The following is a 23,970-nucleotide window of genomic DNA, read 5'->3' as shown; positions in this document are numbered from 1 at the left end:
TCCTATAATGAATTAGATATGTTCAAGTTACAAATCACAATTCATCTTTTAATTTTTATTACATAAAAAATTATACATATACATGCATTATCTGATTGATCTGATTATAAAATATCAATTTTTTTATTCTATAATCATATGTTATATTAATATGTTATAAAATTATCATTATCATAAGGTATAAAAAGATTGTAACAAATGCTAATCAAATATATATTAAATGAACATATAATAACATTTATTTCATTCGTTATTTGCAATAAAATTGACACAATCCAAAAGATACTTTGACCTAAAATCAATTTCATTGACACGCAATGACAATGCGAGAAATGGATCCTATAAAAATCTACCTTATGATTATCTTAACTATTTTGTTGAGATAACTTTCTCAATGTGACTTTTTAGAGTTTCTAGCTGTTTCATGGTTTCTGCATCTAATGTAGGAATATGTGACATACGTAAACCATCATTAGGTAATAAGGACATAACATTGCCATTACGCAAAGGTACATTAATGTTAGCAATGTCTTCTTGAATAACCGCAGAAACCAATAAGGGGCTACCTTGCATGCTAAGAACCATTTCTCCTTGCCTTGGACGTCTTAATACATTTAATGGCGTATTAGGTTTTATTTTTGGAGTTACAAGATCAAATTCGTTAAACCCAGGTTTTGTAGCAGCAGGAGTTCTAAATTTATCAATTTTCATAGATTCCTTGATATGTTCTTTCCTTGTTGTCTTCCTTATAGTTTCTAGGTTTATTTCACTAAGCTTCATTTTACTATTTCTTGAGGTACTACGTGTTCTTCTAGTAGTAGGAGGTGCGACTTTTCTAGCTCTTGATGTACGCGTTGTCGTAACACCTTCAGTAACGTATCCATCGTCCGTCCCGCTAGTAATTCTTTTACCAACTTTCTTTCTTTTCTCCATTGGAGCCAATTTTAGTGAACGGTCGTCGACGGACGACGAAACTTCATTACAATTTTCTTTCTCTTCGTCAGCCTCACGATTGAGTATCTCGCCAAGAGTCATCTGTCGTATTTCAGTCGGAAGCCGAGATAAGGTAACATCAACAAAAGTTTCAAGACCTTTTATCGCCATTTTTGATTCTGCCTCCAGCTTAGATATTCGCAAATGTGCCTGTCGTTCAAAATCTTTGATTAATAAGTCACTTTCTTCTGCAGAGTGCCGTTCTTGTTTTGGTTTCCGAACATGTTTTGTGCGCGGCATCTTTAGCAGGCAAAAAGTAAGGAATGTAACCAAACTGCTTCTTTGCTTCTTCTATTACACGTGGTTTATTCAAGCTTAAACTAAATGTGAGCTTACATATAAATAGTATTCACAAATTCCTTGTTCGTCTGACTCACATTAAAATGTTTTCAATCTAGCTTACCGCCGTTAACAGTTTATAATTCAATAGCAATGATTATAGAAAAGTACAGAACGACAAAATGGTTACAGAATACGTACAAAGAGCAACCTGTCGTCATTTACACGTATTACATTCTATGTGTTCAAAAATGCACTTCAATCAATGTACTCAGTTTGATTTAAATTATGTGAAGAAAAAAACCCGCGTCAAATTTCTTATGTTGCTTATTATTTTATCTCTCACAATTATAAGCTGTTAAAGTAGTTAAACTTATTCATAAAATTACATAAGTAATTGAAATTATTACTTTGTTTTAAGTTATATACATAACGGATATATGATAATAATTATTGGATAAGTGACTATCTATATCAAAAATTATGGAAACAAGAATTTTAGATGAAGAACGAAAGTTTTAGTAATGATATTAAGAATTGGCAAATAATTTCAAGTGAACGTTTTGCATACATTCTAATGTTAATATTGGCATAGTTTCTCCAAAGTTTATCAAGACCTTATCATTCAAACATTAAAATGGACACTACTATGTATTATGAAAAACCACTTTCTGATTATAGACGAAATGAACAACAAGAGATGTTGATAGCTGCTCCATTAGACTTGTCATTCAAAAAAGCAACCACAATGAATGGTATGTTAGTAATATGATGCACTATTAAAATGATATATTTTCTGAATTGAAAGATAATATTAATAAAAATATTTATTTTGTTACAAAAGAATTGGCAAATAAACGCCCACAAGCAGTACGAACGGGTAAAATTCCGTTACGAACAGCTGCAGATCGTTTTGTAACATGTTCCTTGTGGTTAAGCAATAATTCATTGACATCAATGTTCGGATTTGAAAATCTTGCACAAAAACTTCTCGATGATCCATCGCACCTTAGTTGGCTCGATCTTTCTTTCAATGAGATAGAACAAATTGCTGATGACATTACACATTTTCCGAATTTAAAAATTTTTTATTTGCATGGAAACAATATTTCGGATATAAATGATGTTGTAAAATTGAAAAAGTTATCAACTCTTAAATCTTTAACGTTACATGGAAATCCCATTGAAAATCTTCCATATTATAGAGGATACATCGTTCACATTCTTCCACAATTAACAACGCTAGACTTTTCAGCAGTACTATCAACTGAGAGGAAGAAGGCAGCACCGGCTGGATTTTACAAAATAATATATGGTAGTACATGAATATAAAACTTTATTTTTAAGTTTTGTATTAAATACACGCCTTCTTAAGTATCATTACTTGTAATATTCTTTTAAAATGTACCATATTCCTTGAGGTACATGTGACTTAACGCACACTCTTAGAAAAAATTTATTTAAAATCTACTATTATAATCGTTAAATTAACTCAAGATACCATACAGTAGAATCGATTGTTCCATTTCAATTGCATTTTAATCATTTGCATCATGGCCCTACTTAAGAGGACTGGTTCCTATCACCGCGTGCGGTCGGTCGTAGGTGCAGTAAATGATATCTGAATTCTTCATGGAGTATATCGAAAATTTACTGTTCAAAACGATTGGTAGACGATGTTACTTCGTAAACATCGCACCTTACATTCTTTATAACAGAGGAAAAAAGTAAAAATTATTTAGATTAAAATGAAAATAAAAAGGAGCAGTCGCAGTGCGCGTAATAATCCGCGCTTGGTGATAGAAGACAGTCGTCCGATTGCGTAATAATCCATGCTTGGATGCAAATAGATTAATCAACAGAGGTAAAAAAAGGCCCCGTATTATATTACAAATTGAATATAACTCGTTCACGTAATTGCAATATTCCTTTTTGTAATATACATGATGATCTTCTCATACATTCAATGTCGTCTGTGCTTACTGCGGTGTTTACTTGATTTTTCTACATCTCTATCTCGAGATCGACTACGTGACCTATAACGACTACGTGATGATTTATGACTGCCAGATCGTCTTCGCTGAGCCTTTTTCGGTTTTCGAGATCGTCCATGACTATGACTGCGAGATCTGCTTCTACTATGTTTCTTCCTCTTGGAATGCTTTGTTCCTTCACCTCTAGATGGTGAAGTACTTGGTGATTTTGATCGCCTAAAATAAGGTAAATATGATTTTGGACATTATTACATTTTATTACATTTTATTACTTTATTTTCTCATTCTTTCATGACATCATACCTAGGTGACTTTGTTCTTTCTGGTACAGCATGCGTACCACTGCGGCTAATGAATCCACCCCAGGCATTATGATGTTTAGGCAGTGGTGGGCTAGGTGTGTGGCTATCTACATCCCCACTTCTTGCTTTGGTTCTTGCTTCCTCGTATTGTCGACGAAGTTCTTCTACTCGTTTCTCTAACTGTTCCGGTTTAACACGGGGTCGGAAATAAAGTCGTAATATACGACGACAAACATCTCTAATAGCAGATTCATTAACTTTAAAAAGAGAAAACCAAGCAGGTGAAGTAGGTAAAGGTAATTGTAGCTGTCTTGCTCCCAAATATACACATGCACAAGCAACAGTTTCTGGTTGATGTCTTAAGAACACATCAGACCTTAAAGAATCATTCATATAATTCCAACATTGTTGCATTAAAGCCTGATTTTTTTCATGTCCCAGTACTTGTAAATACATAACAATAATTTTGTGAGGGTGTTTTACATGGACGCAGAAACCTAACTCCTTTAAGACTCTCCTTTCAGATTTAATTACTTGATTCTTCAGGGCTACATAATTTTGATCAAGTATTACGGGTTGTATTGGTCTAAAGAAAAAAGAACAAATCTAGTATATTATTGTTATTCATATATATATATATATAACATTTAGTAACATTAAAAACAAAGAATCATACTTACTTTTGACTGGAAACTTGTTTTATGTGATTAAACACATTGATAACATCCCTGATACGTCTCGGGGCCTCTTCAATTTTACTAGCTAAACAAATACAACCCATTGCAGTTGTTTCCATATTATGTCTAACTAACGATTTACTGTAATAAAATCGTTGAAATATTACTTGTCCTGTGGCCATTGCGACCTATTCAAAAAGGTAATGAAAGTAGAGACTATGTGTTCCAAGGTTATAGAGGTTATGGCGTTTACAAACATTTTGTTTACTTGTAAAAATAATTACAAACCTGGGGTAGTTTCAGTAAAATACCAGCAGTCTGTATCAATTCGCATCCTAATATCCTTAGATCGGTTTCAGTTTCTGCATCCAATCCGTCTAAATGCGACGGCGTCGAGTTTAGTTTTTCATCAGGTAAAAGACAATTTTGAAGTGTTAGAACGATTTTTCCATGAGCTTTCGTATTAACAGCTACCGTATTTTTTGCCGGTATCGTAGAATTTTCTTTCGCGTTACTCATTTCAACTTATACTAATTAAACAAAGAAAAAGTATATTTGTTCACGCAATTGCTGTGTAAAAGGTTAGCCTTACATTTTCTCCAACACCATATCTCCGATATATAACCTTAAACCTTATTTCAAGAAGTGTAACTCATATAGAATTCGCTTATTTTGTGTCGCTACTGTCGACTTGTAGTAATCAAAGTTTTATTCGACTTTGTCAAGCATTTTTATTAAAAAATACGTTTCGTATTATTCTCGTTATAATAAATTTACAATATATAAAATTCACTGAAATATCTATTAATTTATTTTATTTCTGCTTTGGAAAGTTTAAAATATAAAGTTGTAGAATGGTAAAATATAATTGAATATACGACTTGCATATCAAATAAAAGTCAAAATATTGTATTCTTTTTATATTAAATTAGGAGAAAGCTTCTACCGAGGGTATATTTAAATCTTTGAAAATTCATAAGTTACGAAAGTTTATAAAGTTTTTAAATATTATTTGTTTATTTTTCTGTTGCAGGACAATTACCTCGTCAGTGCTATTATTGTTCTACGAAAGCAATATTCACCGGGAATCGGTGAGTGTCTTTTTATATCTGTACGAATATTGTAAATATTCATATGATCTATGATGTAGATCATTATACGATGCCATGTTGTAAAATGCCCGCGCAATTATAAAGTATTTGAAACGCGTGTCACGTTCAGTCGTCGGCGAAGGGTAATAAATAGAACTATAACGATTTTTAGTTTAAGTATATAATGATATATCCTTTTGTTATTACATGTCAGTTTCTTGTCATTTAAAAATCAACATGCATGCAATTGTGTTTTAAAATTTGAACGATGTACATTCACACGAATTTTCGATCGATTAAAATTGAATCTTACAAAGTAATAGGATTTTGCGCACATCTTGTAAGGACGACATATCGGCGCAATAAATATATACATATAAAGAAATAATATATATAATATAATACAGTCGCATAACATAACAATTATTATACAACATATACATAATAATAACTCATAGTAAAACGTAACGCAAAAGTAAATAATGAAATAACAACAGCATAGATATCATTCATACGTTACGCAAATAATTGTATCTAGTTTCTTCGACTTCTTTTCTTTTTTAATTTCGGTCCCTGTGTTTCTTATTACGTACACGTTTTATAATTGTTAAACGAATAGGAAAGCAAGTTCGGTATCGGCTATTCGATTTTTCGTTTCGTTTCGTTGCGTTCGTAGCTTTGCGTTTCACGTAATCAATCATGGAGTTTGAACAATCGAAAATTAAAATCTTGACAACGAATTTTTACGCAATTGCGAGGTACTTCGATGAACGTTCTGCTTTCGCATAATCATAGTGTGGACCGAAGTAGGAACAATTTTCACATTAGAAATAAAATCAATCTACGAATAATATCAATCATATTTGACAAACATATTTTTGTCCATTAATCACTTAAAATGATATTTTTAGTTGAAATCGAGCGACTCGTGGAACATTGTCGTTTCGACAAAGCAACTACACATATGGATAAAATTTCTTGAGGGATGTATGGCCTTAAAAAATTTGAAAAAATAAAATTTCCAGCATCTGTGCTGTATTTTCCCTGTATTGTACGGCATGCGTATGCCGCATTCCCCTAATAAGACCTTAAAGCATTTCAATTATTTAGAAATTGGTACTCATATCCACGCTAAGAGTCATTCGATAACATTACATTGGTATCTGGCAGTGATGTAGCTGATGTATTCTTCGTTTAAACAGGAAGTGTTCGATTCATCTTTAAATCAATGCTTGTATTTACGATGATTCGGTAACGTCTGTTCGAGATTTCGATGACACTTCGTTATTTAAACGCGTTGCATCGTTGCACGCGAGTTGGCTCTCGACCTTCTCCGATCCCCTGCTATCCATTTTATTCTCTGATTTGATCGACGCGTTCAAACTTTTCAAGAAGTTGCCTAAGTGTTCCGCAGCTATCGGGTTATTTGCCCATTCGTTAGAAGGAAACGCAGCTAGAAACCTTTTTTGAAAAATCTCCGAAGTCAATTGTTTCGTGGCAGGTTGCTCGGTGGAAGCTTTGTTTTCGTTATCGTTCGTCGTGTCTTCTGTGACGTTATTCTCAACCTTTGTCGAATTCTCTGATGATTTGACCGTATCTGACGTTTGTGAGGGAGAAGGACATCCTTGTTCCACCGTGGTGCAGCTTTTGCTGGAAGGACTTTCGATAGTTACCGAACTAGAGTCTGGACTAGCAGGCGATTTGCTACTCGATACCTCCGCACCTATGTTGTTCTTCTTCGTCAGACTCGGTGCAGGTAGATCATTGTCTATTCCATTAGAAACGGTGTTTATATTATCGGTATGACCGCTGGTAGTTTCGTTAATCGTATTCGCGTTAGTATCTCCGGGTGGTGGTGATGGAGAAGCCGTAGATGATACTCTTGGACTGGCTGCTTCGCGATGAGGCGTCTGCCTTGACGAATTGTCCGGTTCCTTTCTCGTATCGTTACTAGTTTCCAAATTAGAATCACGAGTCGCTTCAGTAGACGTTTTGTTTTCGTTGTTCATGTTGCTGTTATTGGTAGCTCGCGGCGAGTATCGATTATTAGCTTCCGCGGCCAACGAGTACTTGGTTTGGACGGACAATTGTTGACCAGACTCCGTGGAGTCGAGAGATTCGTTACCGCGAAACACAGGTGTTTTACTAATCTCATTCGAGACAGATTTGTTTATACACGTTGATTTATCGTTCGATTGTTGTTGTTGTTTAGTTATCGCAACAGCCAAAGGCGCCACAGACGATCTTACCGGTTTCACTGGCGCGCATTGGGCAGCTAGATGACTTTTCCCGGATACATTAGCGTTCATATTTCGATTATCGTTGTTAGATATGGTGGAATTAGTGTCCGTCCCTCGAGGTAGCCTTAGCCTCGCGTCTGTCTGAAACTGCTGAAGATTCGGTGCTTGGCTCAAGGCATACAGACTTTGCAGACTGGGAAAAACGGATGAAAGATTTGTGTTGTACCTGCTGTTGCTTAAAGGACTGGAGAATCCAGGAGCGTAAACTGGTGTTCTCGAAGGTGTTGGAAGCGGACAATCGTTCACTCTATGCGCTGCTGGAGTCAAAGAACCTGGTGGCGCACGATAATATCTATGGCCACCAACGAGCGTTACAACTTGTCCCTGATCCGAGATATTTGGTATTTCTCTGATCGTCGATTTTGCTTTAAGTTTCGTCACTGGCTGTGGTATTCTTAACGGATGTATGTCCATCTTCTTCCCTCCGCTGAGGTCCAAAATGTCTCTCGATTCCTGGTCCCTTTCTCGTTTAGCGGACGACGTCTGCCGTTGTTGGTTCGCATCGCGTTCCGATTGCTTAGGCTGCCTTGGTTTCGACGGTGCGGGCATTCTAATCTGTCCCGTCTTCAAGGCTTTCAGTACTCGTGGATCGACCGATCTATCGTTAAGAGTTATACTGGGACTTACTTTTCCCAGCGTATTCTTTCGATTATCTTTGGAATCATTTGGTTCGGTAAATCCAGCATTGTTAGCGGGTGATTTTGGCGCTGTCAGAGTTATACTGAGGCTCGCAGGAATGTTCAATCCGCAACCGTCTAATATATTCCTTGTGTCGTTGGAAAGTACCGGAGTCGGCGGAGGTTTCGAACTTGGTGTCGTGGGTGCTCGACTAGGACCAGCTTCTCCGATTATGTTCGCGGCTCGTTTCGTCGAAATAACGTGCTCCATTGGAAGTTTTCGAGGTGACTTGGTGTTGTTTTGCACGACTGCAGGCGGATGTACTTGAGTTTGTTTCTTCGGCACTTGGCTCGAAATATACTGTTGCTTCTTTTTCTTGATATCTAAGATCGGTAGGCCTGGCGGACATTTCCTTTTCACAGCTCCCGCGGGAACTACCGGTGGGTCGTTGGAAAACGTATACACATCCATCTTCGCGGGATTGCTATTTACGTTGATGTTCATACCTACGTTCGTATTCTTCGAGTATCCAAATGTGCACATATCTACGTCACTGCACTGTTTATTTGCATTCACTCGCGCGTTGCCAATTCCGGCCATAGTTGCAACCCGTTTACTCGCACTCGCAGCGTTCCCACTCGCATTTACCCCAATGTTCTCGTTGTTACTCTTATTCTTTGAGTTCTCATTTACGTTATTCACAGTCTCTGTCGCTATACCGTCCTCCTTCTTCGACGTGGCATTGCCCTTCTTTCGCGTCTCATTCGTCTCATTGTTGGTATTCGCTTCGTTAAACTTAGAGGAAGACTCTAAAACCATTTCGGATGCTGACTCCCTGGCTGTCAATTGAAAACCTTGGAGGAACTGTTTCTTCTCCTGCTGTTCCCCTGGTTTCTTCTGTATACTCTTTAACGCGTTAGTGGCCACTGTCTTCTCAGGGACAGATCGTTCCACGAAAGTTACCCTCCTCTTTTGTTTCTCCTGCTTCTCTGTCTGACGTTTCTCTTTATCTCTGTGAAGCTGCTGAATCACTAACGAATCAGGGTTATCTTTGTCAACCTGACCGCAATGCAGCAACACGTTGCTGATAACTTTCGGCTTGTTCGGACTCGAATTGTTCGGTGTACATTGCTTCAACGTGATCTTCACTCCGTTCGAATTCTGACCACTGCCTATACTCACGACACTAAATTCTGGATTCGATGGTTTCGTTTCGATACTCCTAGCACTCTGTTCTTTCGAATTCCAACTACCTGGCGGGCTTCTTAAGACTTCGTACCTTCCGTCTGGATTCTTCAATATTTTAATAGGTGTTTTAATTTGTTTAGTTTCGCTATTTGACGTGGATGTGGACGTGGACGTGGACGTGGACATGGACATGGACGTGGACGTGGACGTGGACGAGGATGTGGACGTGGACGAGGCAGTCGTGTCGGTTGCCGTTGTCGTCGATGTGCTATTTGTCGATGCTACAGAAACCGTCGTCGACGTCGCGCTTGTCGATGTTGTTAGCGTACTCGACGGTTGTTCTTCTTTACTAGTCGCTTCCTTGGTCTCATTCGTGGGCGCTTGATCACTCTGAGAGCGCGGTTTCTCGTTCGAAACTTTGCTCTGATTGTCCAACGCAGGTTTCTGCTCAGTATCGTTCGAAATCTCTGCTTCCGGCTTAGATTCCATGTTGTTCTCAGGATTCTCCGAGTTATCGTCATCCCGTGTTACTGCGTCAACAGGAGGCAAACTAGCACCTAAACCTGGGGTAGATGGCCTGTCATGAGGAGGTGCCTCTAATCTCTGCTCTTCCAACGCTACTCGGTAAAAAAATCGCATCGGTGCGTTCTGAAAATAAAATTGTCAAACGTTAAGAAAGAGTAGTCGAAATATTCGTAATCGAACTATCCAAAAAATCTTTTGAAACGTTTAACACGTTGCCACGTGACACACTGGCTTCTCACAATATATCGCGATTTACTCGTTGACAAAATACTTCTAGGTATTATGGCTATTAGATAACGTAATTGACGTATCAAGAATGTTTGTGCTTCATCGATATAGAACGATGCTTTAATGCTTTAATTTGGTCGAAGCAACTAAATCGAATTTCGTGTACCGTCGTTTCGTACCTTGAACACGCTTTTACATCTTGAGAGAAGTGAACTTTACAGTGTGCCAACCAACGTGTTAAAATATTCGGTAATTGAAATTGGCTATAGTTTACCCTTTTCCATGCGTAAATGTAAGCGACGTCCATGAGGGTCCAGTGTTCCGGAAGCGGGGCACGTCGATGGCAAATTTCGATGTTGTATCTCGTCATATCGACGCTGTATTTCAAAGCTAGGAATTTCTTTAAATGCGCGATAGTCACAAGTGCCGGACACTGAAGGTAGCGCCTGTTACTTGTTGTATTTGCGCTGTGATTGCCGATGCCGTTGCTATTGCTATTATTATTACCGTTGTTACTGCTATTACTTTGATTGTTAGATGCGTTCGAGTTGTTGGTGTCGTCGTTAGTGCTAAGAAGGATGGTCAGAGGATCTGCCCCAGGCGGTAGATATTCTAAGCTTAAGCTAACTGCGTCTTCTGGAGCGAAGATCAACCTTCCGCTCACGTCTTCTCCGCGTTGTTCCGGTGTCGCTAAATCCGCTGTATAAAATATTTACATATTGAGATAATTTCCAAGAAATACAGCATGCATAAATATAAAACGTGAGACGTAACGCGCGTGTATTTCAAAAACCTTGGCGTACTCTGATACGGTTTTGCAACAAGGCTACGAATTATTTTCATTCGCGACGCTATTGAGATACACGTGCGACGTAATCGACTCGCAAGGAATAGTCTTACCATGTTCAGGATGTTTTTTGTAAAATTCTCTTCTTCTGCGCATTTCTTTGTGATACAGTCCGGGTACCAATTTGTACACGATATCCTGCAACGCCTTGTCCGCTCTGAAAATAAAAATCATTCAGTGGATAGAAAATTTGGAGATTTTTGAATATCAAGGCCAGTCATGCGGCAATTTACTTTATGTTCGGCTTGGCTTTGTTGAGAACATGTTTGCAAGAAGGACAGTGAGCTTCCTTGTTGAGATGCTTGAGGATACAGCTCCTACAAACTAAACAGAGAAAAACCAACGTATCATTATCCGCTCTACAGAATATAATTCCAGTTCGATTAAATTTACTTACACGAATGTAAACACTCGACGACGGTAGTCGCGTCTATAAGATATCCTATGCACAACGGACAAATAAGGTAGGGGTTCACCTCGCGAAGATACGTCCTTTTACCCATTCCCGACATTTTTCTTATTGCGCCACCGAATTGTCGGTGATAGTACCTGCAACGATAAACACAGTTTCATGTAATACCTTCGACGTAAGTCAACAACGTGGAAAAAGTCAATCTTGTGTCTATCCACAAATACTATAATTCGCTAAAATCTTAGAGGAGAATCTTGGTCGTGTAAACAGCTAGTGTGCGTATAGATCACCTTGCCGACATTGTTTTCTCGTCATCTCGAGAAATTAGAATACCAAATGCGTTACGTACTTGTCGTGCTCGACCGTTTTTCGAAAAGCCAAAGTATCACCAAAAATGTCGATCTCGATACTGGCGAAAATTTTGCCTTAAAGCACGAGGGAAAATTTGGTGTAAAGGATCGTTGAAACTTACGTGTTTGAAAATATTAGTCATGAAAAATTTTCATAAAACATTTTGATACTTGGTCGGTACTAGAGCGAGACACGGTCTAACACGATTAACACGACGAACGTTATTGTATCGATCGAAAGCGATCTGAAGATGCAAGTATAACAGTTGCAAGGTATTTAACGCGATATATAGCTTCAGATTTGTTTCAAACTTTACCAATATAATCGCGATAGTCGGATCTCCTTGTAACGCTGATCGTAAGAAGTTGCTACAAGTGTTCGAATACTTTCGTAAGCTATAGCATGTGTAATTTTCCCTCGTTAAAATGCATCTCGTGCATTCTTCCTCGTTCCTTGATCAACGAAACAAATGGATTAGAGTCCCGAACGCGTATTTATCGTTACGCGCTAATCTCCTTCGAAAAGTATCGAAGGAAATCCTACACCCGTGATGGTTTTTATTAGGAAAAAAAAAAAAAAAAAAAGAAGAGGGAATCTTGGTTATGTAGAAAAACTGCATTAGAAGCATTTTTCCTCCATCAAAATGGAACTCACGTACCTATACTCTAACTCGTACTTCGAACGACGAAACAAATAGATTAGAATTCCAAATGCGATATGTATTTATCGTTATGCGGTGTTTTCTTTCGAAGAGCAGCTGGCTCATCCGTGAGCGACGATAACGAAACGCTCACGACGATAATTCGCTAGTTTCGCAGATAAATCGCATGACATAGGAGACGGTTGGGCCGTGTCACAGTGTTTAGGCCACTTTCCCGAAGGTTTCTCAGGTAGGTAGAATCCTGTTGCCTCGTTCTCCCCTCCATTTAGGTTTCAACCACCCGTAGGTATACGGGTGCTTTCTCCCCGTTTCAAAATTCGTCCTTTCAGTTTTTCCAGTCGCCGACTGACGCGGTGAAACCGCCAAACAGCAGCCCCTTTCCACGCGAATGAAACGCGTGTGCACCCTGTGCGTCGAATACCTGCACGTATTGATCGAATATCGTGGTATTTCGCAGAGAGCCAGCGATAAGTCGGTTAGGCGCTATCGCTATCGTTGCCAAGAAATTAGCCTCGCTCGTTTCCAGATCGTTCTGCGAATCCTAAGCGTCTTGGCCGGTCTCCGTGTACGAACGAGATCTCGAGGACGGAACGATATGGCGGAGAATTACGTTCAATTCGTAACGTTGCTCGTCATTGCGTTTGCCACGGCGAATCTACATGGGTTAACCTGTTAAACGGCGTGTCTCCTAAGCACGAGTTTCTATAATTACGCTGTTAAAAATTAACAGCCAAACGACGAGCTGATTCGGAGAAACATCGAACTGTAACCTTCGTAGGTAAAAAGACGGGGCAAATCTAGATAAAGATATTATTCGAACGACGTGCCAATTCGTCTTGCCCGGTCAACAAGTTAACGACGTCGTTTCACGCAGTCGTCACAGAGATAGAAACTAAAGAGGATCTTTAAATTCTCTGAGTCTGTTTCTCCCGTTTTATCTCGTTCTATGCCAGTCTCTTGCGGATCTCGTAAGTTCTCGTTCGATCGTGCACGTTCGTTTGCGCTTGGACACTTTGCTGCGACTATTCTCCGAGTGCAGCACGTGTCGCGAATGTAAGGGACGCGCCTAAGTAAAGGCCTGTACACAACGATCGGATCGATCTTCCAAACGAGATGTTATTAGACTTTTCCGAGTTTCGAACGACCACGGTGTATTCGTGAAGGAGAAAGATCGTAAATAGACGAGCATCCATTCTATTTATCCCCGTGGATATCAATTAAGAATATTTAAATAGCGAATCGGCCCGCCTTGGCTACACGTCACGCGTTCTGCGGTGTCTAGTATATCGGTGTCTATTTATATCGAGCTGCTCGGTAAGAAGAGAAATTCTCAAATGGCGTCGCAAGTGGCGATAGCAAGAGGGATAATATCGCCCCGAATCGAAACTAATATTCGACGATGATCGTGAAACTTTCACACAGCGAAGGTAAAATAGACGCGTCGACGATTTTAACGCTGATGTTTGCCATTTCGAGTTTCAAACGTTCTACAAGGTGTATCGGGAAGTTTGTAGTTTTCTTCAAAGTTGCAGGATGATTATTTGTCACGATCGTTCGACGGATGACGAATTTGGATAAATTAGAAATTATAAAACTAATTCCAAGATGTAGGAATACATTTGTTCTAAACTTACATGAAGAATCAATATGTATCGATACAGCATGATGCAATACGATGAATAATTCACCGTTGAGATGCTTCGATGGATCTGTGCGAACTGTACGCTCGTAATAAATATCTCGTGACAATATGATAAATGATAAATCTCGTGTTCTATATACGTTTTCAAATTCCCTTCGAGCTTGTCCGTAGCATTCAAATTTCATTTGAAAATCAAAAGGTTCCGAGCAGAAATGAAAGACGTTAGAGTAGGTATTCTTAAAAAGAGACAAACACGGACAAGATTCATTTTTACGAGCCCTTCGATCGTTGCGATTTACGATACTACTACGATACTTTTTCACGCTATGAGATATTTTATACGAAAATAAGAATACTTGCGCGCTTCGTTCGTCGAAAAACCTTTCAGAACGTTCTTCTTGCCGTGTTACCTTTTTGGTACTCATTTCGCGACACGTTACACGTTGGTAAGACGTGCTAGAAGGAGTAAAACGAGGAAGCTCGTTAAGAGATCGTTCTTCCAACAGAATGCACACGAGCGTGCCCTCGTTTTGGATCTCTCATTTTCTCTTGCAAAACTTTAGTAGTCTTATCAGGCGTTACGCGCGTTACAGATTAGACCCCCAGCTGCTCTCCGATCCCTCTATCGTCGCTTGTATAGGCTCGTACCCCGAGAAAGGAGAGTAGGGAGACGACGACCCTACTGTGCGGAAGACCGTGATTCGAAGTAACCTAGCGACCGTCTACAGAGATCGCGAAAGAAAGGCATTGGATCGGCCGGCCGGTCGTCCAGGGAAAAAGAATTCTATCCTCTCGAAATATTCGAGGCTCGCGAACGTTCGTCTCCCTTTGTGAAATTGGTTGTGAGACGCGGTGGAATCGAAAACGATTGGGCAATCGCATATTTTCGATCGATTTGTCAGCTTATACGATAGGCGTTGCGTTGGATCACGCGACGGTACAAAGTTTCTAATTGATGAACCGCGAAACGGGAGATTCGAGCAAAAGGTCTTCGAACTTGATTTCATCCGTCGCTTCGGCAGGAATTTCCCGCCTATTGTTCCCGTTGCTTTGGTATTCCGCGTTTCACGGCGATCTGGTTGTCGAGGCAGCCAGCTGATTAATCAGTAGAGACACGTTTCCTCGTGTATCGTAGACGACGGAGGGGTTCGCGCGATCGCAAATGCGACCGTGCCGCGACGAAAGCGGCAAGACGAGTTTTTTTTTTCTCAGTGAAAAGCTTTACCGTTACCTTCGATTTCGGACAATAGCGTACTGCTAGGGTCTGGTGTTCTGAAAGGCGGGCAGAAAAGTTGGCGGATAGGCAGACGGAACAGGGAGCCGATACTCCTATCGCGTGCTAGCTAACCGCCTGAGAAACCGGCGATGTTCACCGAGTCGATGTTTATTCCATCGTCGCGCGTATCGCGAACGCATACCGAGCGATTTCGTCGAGGACGAAAGAGGAGGCAGCGCGAATATGAGAAAACGCATAAATACACGAGTTGGCGTACGGGAGCAAGACAGCGCGTACTAGTCGAAGAAAGATGGAACAGTCGCAAGAGGATAGAAACGAGGAGAGGGGCAAACGAGTAGTAACCAAGAGAAAGGGAGGGGAAGAGCAAGAGCGGGACAGAAAAAGAGGGAAAGGAGGGAGAAAAAGATGGAGGAAACCGCCCTCTCCGTCTCGCTCTCGTATTTTCTTTCTTGTCTTTCCGTCTCACTCGCTCCTTTCCCCTCCCTGTTTCTCCCTGTTGTTTCTCAGCATTCAACCGGCGAGTAGGTCTATACATGCACACAAGCGTATTTGGTGGAAAGCGCTATATTGGGTGGTAGAGTGTGCGTGCGTGTACTTACGTGCGAGCATGCGAGCCGTATGTGCGGCAACACGCATACGAGAATCGGAGTAGCTAACGCTATCCTCTATGGTAGTGGAGCATACTGGCCGCGTACGTACACAATGCGATGCCGTATCGTTGGTGGTCGAACGATAGCGTAGAGGAAACGCGACGTTGGTACTAGGTTCGGGTGCGAATATCCACTTTTTCTTGAGTCGAGATGCGGCTTGTCCAGGCAACAACGGCGACGTCGCGTGCTCGATCTGTACGCGATTTCGCGACGTACGATCAGCTTCCCTGGCATTCGAGTAAGCTCTCGACGGGATTTACTTTCACCTTACCGCCGACCGTACACACCAGCCTCCGAAACTACGACGGCACAGGCCTGATCAAGCTCTCGGAGAGGGGGAAGTGGGGAAGAAAAATAGTCAAACGATACGATATCGAACAGTTCTGATCACAACGGCCACGGTGACGACCACGACCACGACCACGACGAAGACAACGACGATGACGACGACGGTAACGACGACGGTAACGACAACGGCAACGACGAGTACACTACTAGTCAGGAATACGACGAGTCCGTACAAAGGCGCCGCGGAACAGTGTGCGGCGTTTTATGGAACTAAACCGCGGAAATGAACGACATCGAGCGTAAAACGATCGCAGCAACATACAAAACACCGAACTGCACGGCGACTCACGCCAAACTAAACTGAAACCCCGAGTAGGATATGCCCTTTCCCCTCTCCTGCCCCTCAATGCCAGTCCCTGCATCCCTTTGCCGCGCTCCCCTTCTGCACTCCACCTTCACCCCCTCCATACTCTTTCTCTCCTGTCCTCCAGGCTCTACACGCTCCTCGCTACGCCTGCCGTTTCGTTTTACTCGTCTCTTCTCTTCTCTACTCTTCTCCCTCTTCTCGTTTCTTCTCCTTGTCTCGCTCCCTTGCTTCGACTCTTTCCTGCCCCTTTGCGAGTACACCGTGTCTCTGCTCGGCTGTTCGCCTCACTAGCCTCTGCCTAGCCTGCCTGGCCTGTGCCGGCTTGGCTCGCTCGACTCGTCTGCTTTGCCTGCCTGTCTGCCTGCCTGCCTGTCTGCTTGCATGCCTGCCTGCCTGCCTGCCTCGTTGCCTGTACGAGTCGTTTTTCTCTTCACTCCTCTATGCGCGCTTCTGACCACCCCTCCTCTCTCTTACGGAGTGGTACGTACCGACACTAGTGCACTACACCGAGCACACCAACGAGTCGACTACTCCCCCTTCACCCCATCGAGGATCGCGTCGCGTTACCAGCCGGGTTACGAACTCCCCTCTATTCGTACACCGATACCTCACCCTTCTCGTTCGCTACCCCTCTCTTCGTACGTTCTACGCGTTTCCTCCTCTCTTTCTTTCCGCGTATCTCTCTGATCATTCTCTTTCGTTTTACCGCGATCGCAGAAACGACCCCCTGGCTCGCCAGCCCCGATTCTTCGCCTCTCTTCTTCTTTGATCGTTCTCCTCTATCTCGTAACCTCCAATTACAGCGCGCCAGTAACGGAAATCGGTACTCGAGACTTCGGAGCCAGATGGATTTCCGCGTGTGTTTGAATAAATGCGCGATAAACCCGTTTACGTTGGAAAACCAGTGTCGGCTGGCGTGCACTCGCCGCGCTACCGACCAATGGGCCACCAATCCCCCGGATAAAACCAGATAGATTACGAGGAAACCCGTGGACTTTTATTACGGATGTTAATTTCACGAGCGCCGAGTGTCATGATACGTTGGTTATTCCAGTTTCGAGTAACTGGTATTTATTTCATTTTAAATTTTCCGCGAGATTTTACGACGCAGTGTCCATTTCCGATTTGTAAAAATACCTGTCTGTCTTTTTCCACGAAACCGTTTCTATCGCGAATCGCCGCGTGTACGTCGATCATGAGCGTTTTCGCGTTTGTCACGGCAAAATTTCTCGGAAGATGCGCCAAGCGCGCCGAAATTGTTCGTACCTAGTATCAGTCTTCCATCGGTTAAGAACTTTGATATTGCACGTCGCTAAAAGAAGAAAAAAGAAAAAAACGCGTTGCCTGCCACGGGACAATTTTCTTTTAAAAAGTGACGAGTGTTGTAAAATGTCTTATTCATCCTGCTCTGGCTTCTTGATTAACAACTCCGTCTCCTGACTTGATGTAGATGTTAAAAGTTTATTTCTTTACGCACTCGTCGAAAGACCAACAGGACAAAAAATTTAAGAGAAGGTATAAAGTAAAAGTTACGTACTCGACCTGGAAGTTTGAAAGGAACGGGATGGCTTTAAGGAACGATAGTTTTACGAATATGCAGAGAAAAATTGCAAAAGGAAGACCGGTTCACAGTTCAGCAACAGGCATGGCAATTGACGAATATCCTATATCGTTCCGTGCTACCTGGACCGGTAATAAATTTACTCATTCAACCTGTCCAGAATTAGCAGTACCTTTTACCTTGGGCCATTGTTGCTTACCTCCCTGTATAAGAAACCCGAGGAATGTTTGTCCCGCCGCGATGACGCTTACTGTGCTGTAAACTCCGCCATTTTGGTCCCTTCCGAAAACAAGCGCAGGTACGTCAGCATCGTAATCTAATCTAGTTTCTAATCGTAGCCAACATTTAATCACACGTCCGTTCCCTTTCTTATCGTGTCGAAACGTCGCAGGCTACTGTTACTTAGTGTTCGTACACTTTCGTGCAACTTTTCCATTTACAGTAAAACCTCGTTCGCATAATTCGTAATTTATGTAATCGGAGTTGTCATAACAGGATCCCACCGATTCTCTCGACTACTTATGATATTTCGCTCGTGTAATAGGACTACACGTTCGAACAAGCGAATACTCGTCAACTTACATAGGCGAGTCCATTTAGTCGGCCATTGATTAAAATTACATTCAGATAAACGAAGATCTACCGTATATACAAGTGTTCGACTTTGATTCTTCGGATTTGGGCTGTTGTTACGGTGGATAGAGTCAGAACGATCGAACTGCGACAGATTCTCGTGCATATAATTTGGATCTGTGGATGCTTCGGTCGTCAGAACGACAGTTCGTCCGAACGTTTGTTCTCTGATAATAATCGTAGCTTTATTCTTCGATCGTATGTCATACACGAAAACGAACGCATTGTCGTAGAAGACGAAAGGCAAAGTTTGACTCGCAGAGGTCTCGAAGGACCGAAAAGATTCGAAAGCAAACTCGAGATAACGGTATAGCTCGGTCCGATCGGCTGGTTGTTTGCTTGTTTGGTCTAACAATTTGCGACTTTTCTGCTCCGGAGGGTCAATTTTTTCGGGTTCGAACGTCGGCATGGAACAGGAACAGGCGACAGGTCATAAATTATCGCGAGCACATGCAAATATATCGGTTCTAGGATTGCTTTCCCATCTGCGTACCTAAGTGTCCGAATGCGAGTCTTCGTGTGCAAGTACAGCGTACAGATCTCCGTGACGTGCACCAGCTCGCTATTTGCACGTACGCCGCGCTTGCGCCGTCGAATAATCTTTCAATCCGCCAACGCTTTCGTCTCACCAGGGACACCGGTAGACGTCACCTTCCTCGAGATCATCGTTAAAAATCCAGCGACGTTGGCCTTGGAAAAATGTATCGCTCGGCAGCAGCGCGTGACAGTTTCGGCGGATGATCGGTGATGATGTCGGTAGCAGGACGATGTGAATTCGCGATATCGTTAGAACGAATCGCCAACGATTGGAGATCCGATGATACGGGTCTTGAAAATAAAATGGACGAGCATCTTGTGAACGATACACGCGGAAAACGAACGTTACGCAACGTGTTACGAAAGACTGGAGAATTCGGCTGGTTAGATCGATGAGAACCAAAATGGCGGTAATACAGCGGTAGTCGAAGAGCTGGTTTCGTAAGTTGCGAACGGAAGAGCTAATCGTTTGGAAAGTTTAGAACGTAGGTACGCTAGTACGATGTATTAAGACGAAGCCGGCGGCGTCGTCTTTGTCGAGCATTCAATGCACCGTGACAATATGCATAATTAATCTCCATGCCGAACAATGAGTACGTTCGCATTCGTGCACGCTGCATCGATGCGTTGCATCGCCTATCCAGCGAAAGAGAGATTCCACCAACTGGATGTTACGGTACGCGAACGTTTTTAAATTCGCGGAGGGTCAAGGTTCGAGAAGTCCGCGAGGCAAGTCGGATTCCAGGGAAGAGATCGCCGGTGAAAAACCGATGACGAATCTCGGATGACGAGGAAATATTAATTACGGGCGTTTTTAATTACACCAGTCAGCTATGAGGCAACTAACAGCATACTCCCACCACGGCAATCGACCTTCCAATCCTGACACTCCCTGGGTGTACTTTAAGAACCGTTCCCCCTTCTACCGCTTCCCAAACAGTTGGAGGATGCCGACAAAAATATTCGCATGGTGCGTGTGCGTTCCCTTCCCCTCGATCCATCGAGCCCTACAGATCTCCCCTCTGGCATACATGGTTCGAAAACAGCGGCCGTAGGCTTCCTCCCGAAGCTTTCTCTGGAAGGATCCCTTGGAGGGCTATCCCCACCAGGACTGCTTGGACGGATGGTCGGTCGTTTAGCTGTGGAACGCGGCTGGAATCACGAGCGAATGAGACGCCGCTAGATGGGCTCCGTAGCTGTCTCTTCCTTTGATCCTTTCTCCGCTTCCTCGGCTCGTTCTTTGTCGATCGTTCCGCGAATCGTTCCCTTCTTCGTGCATAGAACCTGTAGGTGATACGTGGGCGGCCCGATCTCAACATTTAGTCGGAGGATATACATTGGTATACGTATACAGGATCCCCAGTGAGCCTGCGCTGCGTTATCGGTCGATATACGCTTTTGGGAAATTTTCCACGTGTTTCGTGGAGCCGCGTGACGCCGATTCTCCTTCGTTCGCCTCCTGCTACTCCACCTATTTGCGTGTGCCGATCGAAAACGAGTCATTAAGGTTCTCTGCCACTCCCTCGTGCAACGTTTCGCGAACGAGGGCTGCTCTATCCAACTTGCTTGCTTTATCATATTGCCGATTTAGCGAAATCATTCGTATTCCGCTTATCTTTGACTTAATTTTACCTCGCACCAACGATCCTGCCTACAGCCGTAAATCGTCGTAGACATCTCGATTACCGATCCTACGAGTAACATACAGTCACGTTGCTGAAAACAGCTCTTTTGAAAATGTTTTTCACGAAGACCAAGAAAACGATCCATTGATCGATTCGTTAACGCGTTCGAGTCCGTGGTAGGTGCCAGCGCCAGCCTGAACGGCGGCATCCTACGATCGCCTACGTGCAATCCTGTCGCAGACGGCCACGCCGTTTCGATAAACGGCCTACAAAGCCGTCGGAGGGGACGGGCCGATGCTTACATTCCCTGGAGCCCCTCCTGACATCGACTGTACGTGGGTACATTATTCATTCTCTACTACATTCGGCAGCAGGAGGGTGCGGACGAGTGTGTGCGTATCCCTCGTAGTCGATGACACGACATGCACTCGCGTCCCGTTTCTATGTGTGCCGTTCGTATAGATACGCGTGTACGTTTTCTCTCTTTTCCGACGCATCTGTCTTCCTCTGTCCCACCCTTCCCTTTCCTCCGTGTTTCTCCTTCCTCGTCTACCCTTCTACCTATACGGCCATCCTTCTTTCTCTTCGTTTACATCCGATTCATAGCGTCTCGCTTGCGCTTTCCCCGCTTTCTTTTTTTTTCTCTATCTATCCTCCCCTTTTTATCCCTCTGTCTCTTTCCTCCAGCCGCCTCTCTGTTCATCCACCCCTCGTCGGGTATTTTTCGTTTTCTTTCGTCTCTCTCTCTCCCCCCCCTCTCTCTCTCTCTCTTTTGTTCGTGTTCGATGCGAGCTTGTACGCGCAAACAGAAGCCAGTAAAAGGATAGCTCGGTGGGACGGAGGGCGACAAGGGCAGGCCGCGACGAAACGGCAGGATCGGTGGAGGGATCGAAGAGGTGGCGGCATTAGTGCGACCGACCGGGGCCACAGGGTGCGAGAAGAAAAGAGGGAGACCGAAATCAGAAGAGCATCAGGGAGAAAGAAGGAGAAGCGGGTTATTAGAGAGAGAAAGATGCGATTACCTCGATAGGCTGTAGCACACGATGCGCAGGGACAGGGTCGGATAGGTCTCGGTGATCGTGCCATTATCCTCTACGGGGACCGACCTTCCGCCTCGTGTACAAACGGCTCGCTCTAGGCACGCTCACCCCTCTTCACTTCCGACGCTCACGACGCACTTCCCTGGGGGAGGTTGTAGCCAATCAGCGGTCGAGTTTCCGTGGCCCGCGGCCGCAGGCTGACTCCACGTCTCCCGTACCTAATGTAGGTTGTCGAAGGTAGGCATTCTTTGTACCCTCCTTATCTTCTTACCTTCGTTCCCTACCTTCTACCTGGGCCGAAGGTAACGAAGGTCATTTATAGGACTTTATACAGTATTCGCATCCTCTGTCGCTTCTCTCTTATTTCTTATACCGGTGGTTGCTGTGCTGATCGGCAAACCAAAGTATTTATTCTTCCAGGTAGTTGATATAACTTACCAGGGTGCTATACTTTTTCCAAATCCCCATTTCCGCCATTTCACAAAGGTAAAGTAACACGAGGATCGTTTATGGGACGTCCGGCCACTGCAATTACCAAGCTTTCTTGACCCATTCTCTACTTATTTCGTTCTATTGATATTCCCCGATATTTTAAGATATTTGTATTAAGATCGTATTAGATCGGAACTCGGTTAATGACTCGTTTTCTATCGTATTGGTATTTACGAACGATTATATCGTTAGTCTATTTTTACGTTTACGATGTTCCACCAGCTGTGTACTTACCTCGCTCGAAGGGCTGCTTGGTTCCATCCGAACGCAAAAATGGCGTGTATGTGGAGGAGACATCGAATTAACACTCGTATCGTGAAGAACTAAATAGTTCGCCCGTCTGTCTTTGCGTAATTTCTAAATCACGTTTAATTGAACGTATCGCGTGAACGATAAAACTCGCTGATCTTCGAAGTACCTTTCGATTATTATTTCGTATAATCCACGTACTAGTTGCGCGATGTTCAACGGGGTAACGTTAAAGGAAGAGGACGAGGTAATACGTACGCTTGATTATGATTATACACATCACGATTTATTGACGAGCAATGGATCGTACACTTCATGTAACATGATTCTCAAAAACAATTTTAACAAAACATCAAAGTAAACGCTAGCTAATTAGCGATAACAAACATTGCCGATTACTATTCGTCGGCAAGATGTAAGGCGACGTTTTTAAACGCGCACAACCTCGCGATAATGACATGGATAATTAGATACTCGAACGATCAATGATATTAGATATATAAGTAGGTAGTAAGTAATATACGCGCTTATAGCCTGGGTTATTTTGCAGACTTAATCTACGGTAATTTTCGATTTTCTTCCTGTCGATTTTGATAAAACACAATACGCACGCCGCTTCGTTTACATGTTCCAGTCGCTTAAAAGTTCAATCATAACGCTCGGGTAGCGCGCAATGCTTGAAAGAAAAATCAGCAATCCTAGGACCGTTTCGTAAGCGACAACGAAAAACTTTCGTAAAATGTTAAATCAAAGGTAGAAGATGAAGAACGAAGAAGGTTTGAAATATTTGAACAACTGTATTCTCTGTGATTATCGATGTTCTTTGTTCGATTACAACTCACAGCTTGTTTATTATGGAAATACTGTATTGCGTTATACGTTTAATATTTATGAGAATGACATTGATAATAACTGCGTCGATTACTTGTATACTATTTCATGGAGTTGTGGAAATATTTTCGAAGCACAACCGATTACGTTTATCGTTACAATCCCTACAGTTTCCAAACAAAGGTTTCGCGTAATTGCGACGAACGATAGGTTTCGCGATGTTAAAATATAACTTGTTCCGTTTTCTTATTAATTTCAATAACTTGCTTTAAAATCTGAAACATTCGCATATAAGTTTTTTGATCACAAAGACGCGATTTCGTTTCCCTTTTCCCCTCTTCTTTTCTGACAT

At 42.5% G+C, this 23,970-nt stretch overlaps 4 protein-coding genes across 7 annotated transcripts; 1 reads left to right on the top strand and 3 right to left on the bottom strand.

Annotated features, from left to right (window-relative positions):
* Positions 1-69: 69 nt before the first annotated feature.
* borr (borealin-related) lies at positions 70-1,421 on the bottom strand. The gene has a single exon (XM_069124695.1). The coding sequence runs from the start codon at positions 1,231-1,233 to the stop codon at positions 370-372; it is 864 nt and encodes a 287-aa protein (XP_068980796.1). The 5' UTR covers positions 1,234-1,421; the 3' UTR covers positions 70-369.
* Positions 1,422-1,454: 33 nt separating this feature from the next.
* On the top strand, positions 1,455-2,598 carry LOC138185622 (leucine-rich repeat-containing protein 51). Of its 2 annotated transcripts, XM_069124696.1 has the most exons (3): positions 1,455-1,594; positions 1,954-2,027; positions 2,117-2,598. In XM_069124696.1, exons 1-3 carry the CDS (start codon positions 1,455-1,457, stop codon positions 2,596-2,598), a joined length of 696 nt encoding a protein of 231 aa, XP_068980797.1. The 2 variants fall into 2 exon arrangements, with proteins under 2 accessions (XP_068980797.1, XP_068980798.1); XM_069124697.1 differs by lacking the exon at positions 1,455-1,594 and having other exon boundaries at positions 1,631-2,027.
* LOC138185619 (cyclin-L1) lies at positions 2,592-4,873 on the bottom strand. 2 transcript variants are annotated; one of them, XR_011174682.1, is made up of 5 exons: positions 4,534-4,873; positions 4,249-4,433; positions 3,570-4,154; positions 2,977-3,482; positions 2,592-2,925 (listed from the first exon to the last, which is right to left on the bottom strand). XR_011174682.1 is itself a non-coding variant. In XM_069124692.1 (4 exons), exons 1-4 carry the CDS (start codon positions 4,762-4,764, stop codon positions 3,236-3,238), a joined length of 1,248 nt encoding a protein of 415 aa, XP_068980793.1. In that variant the 5' UTR covers positions 4,765-4,873; the 3' UTR covers positions 2,592-3,235. The 2 variants fall into 2 exon arrangements, 1 of the variants encoding a protein (XP_068980793.1); XM_069124692.1 differs by having other exon boundaries at positions 2,592-3,482.
* An 840-nt stretch (positions 4,874-5,713) lies between these two features.
* On the bottom strand, positions 5,714-16,647 carry LOC138185614 (polycomb group protein Psc). 2 transcript variants are annotated; one of them, XM_069124686.1, is made up of 6 exons: positions 15,945-16,647; positions 11,440-11,591; positions 11,276-11,366; positions 11,096-11,199; positions 10,470-10,894; positions 5,714-10,090 (listed from the first exon to the last, which is right to left on the bottom strand). In XM_069124686.1, the coding sequence occupies exons 2-6, from the start codon at positions 11,552-11,554 to the stop codon at positions 6,575-6,577; spliced, it is 4,251 nt and encodes a 1,416-aa protein (XP_068980787.1). In that variant the 5' UTR covers positions 11,555-11,591; positions 15,945-16,647; the 3' UTR covers positions 5,714-6,574. The 2 variants fall into 2 exon arrangements, with proteins under 2 accessions (XP_068980787.1, XP_068980788.1); XM_069124687.1 differs by lacking the exon at positions 15,945-16,647 and adding an exon at positions 12,464-12,707.
* Positions 16,648-23,970: the final 7,323 nt, after the last annotated feature.

The sequence above is a fragment of the Bombus flavifrons genome, chromosome 12 (assembly GCF_040668555.2).
Source record: "Bombus flavifrons isolate JBK064 chromosome 12, iyBomFlav1_principal, whole genome shotgun sequence".
NCBI classification, from domain to species: Eukaryota; Metazoa; Arthropoda; class Insecta; order Hymenoptera; family Apidae; genus Bombus; species Bombus flavifrons.
This window is presented reverse-complemented; position numbering and strand designations above follow the sequence as displayed.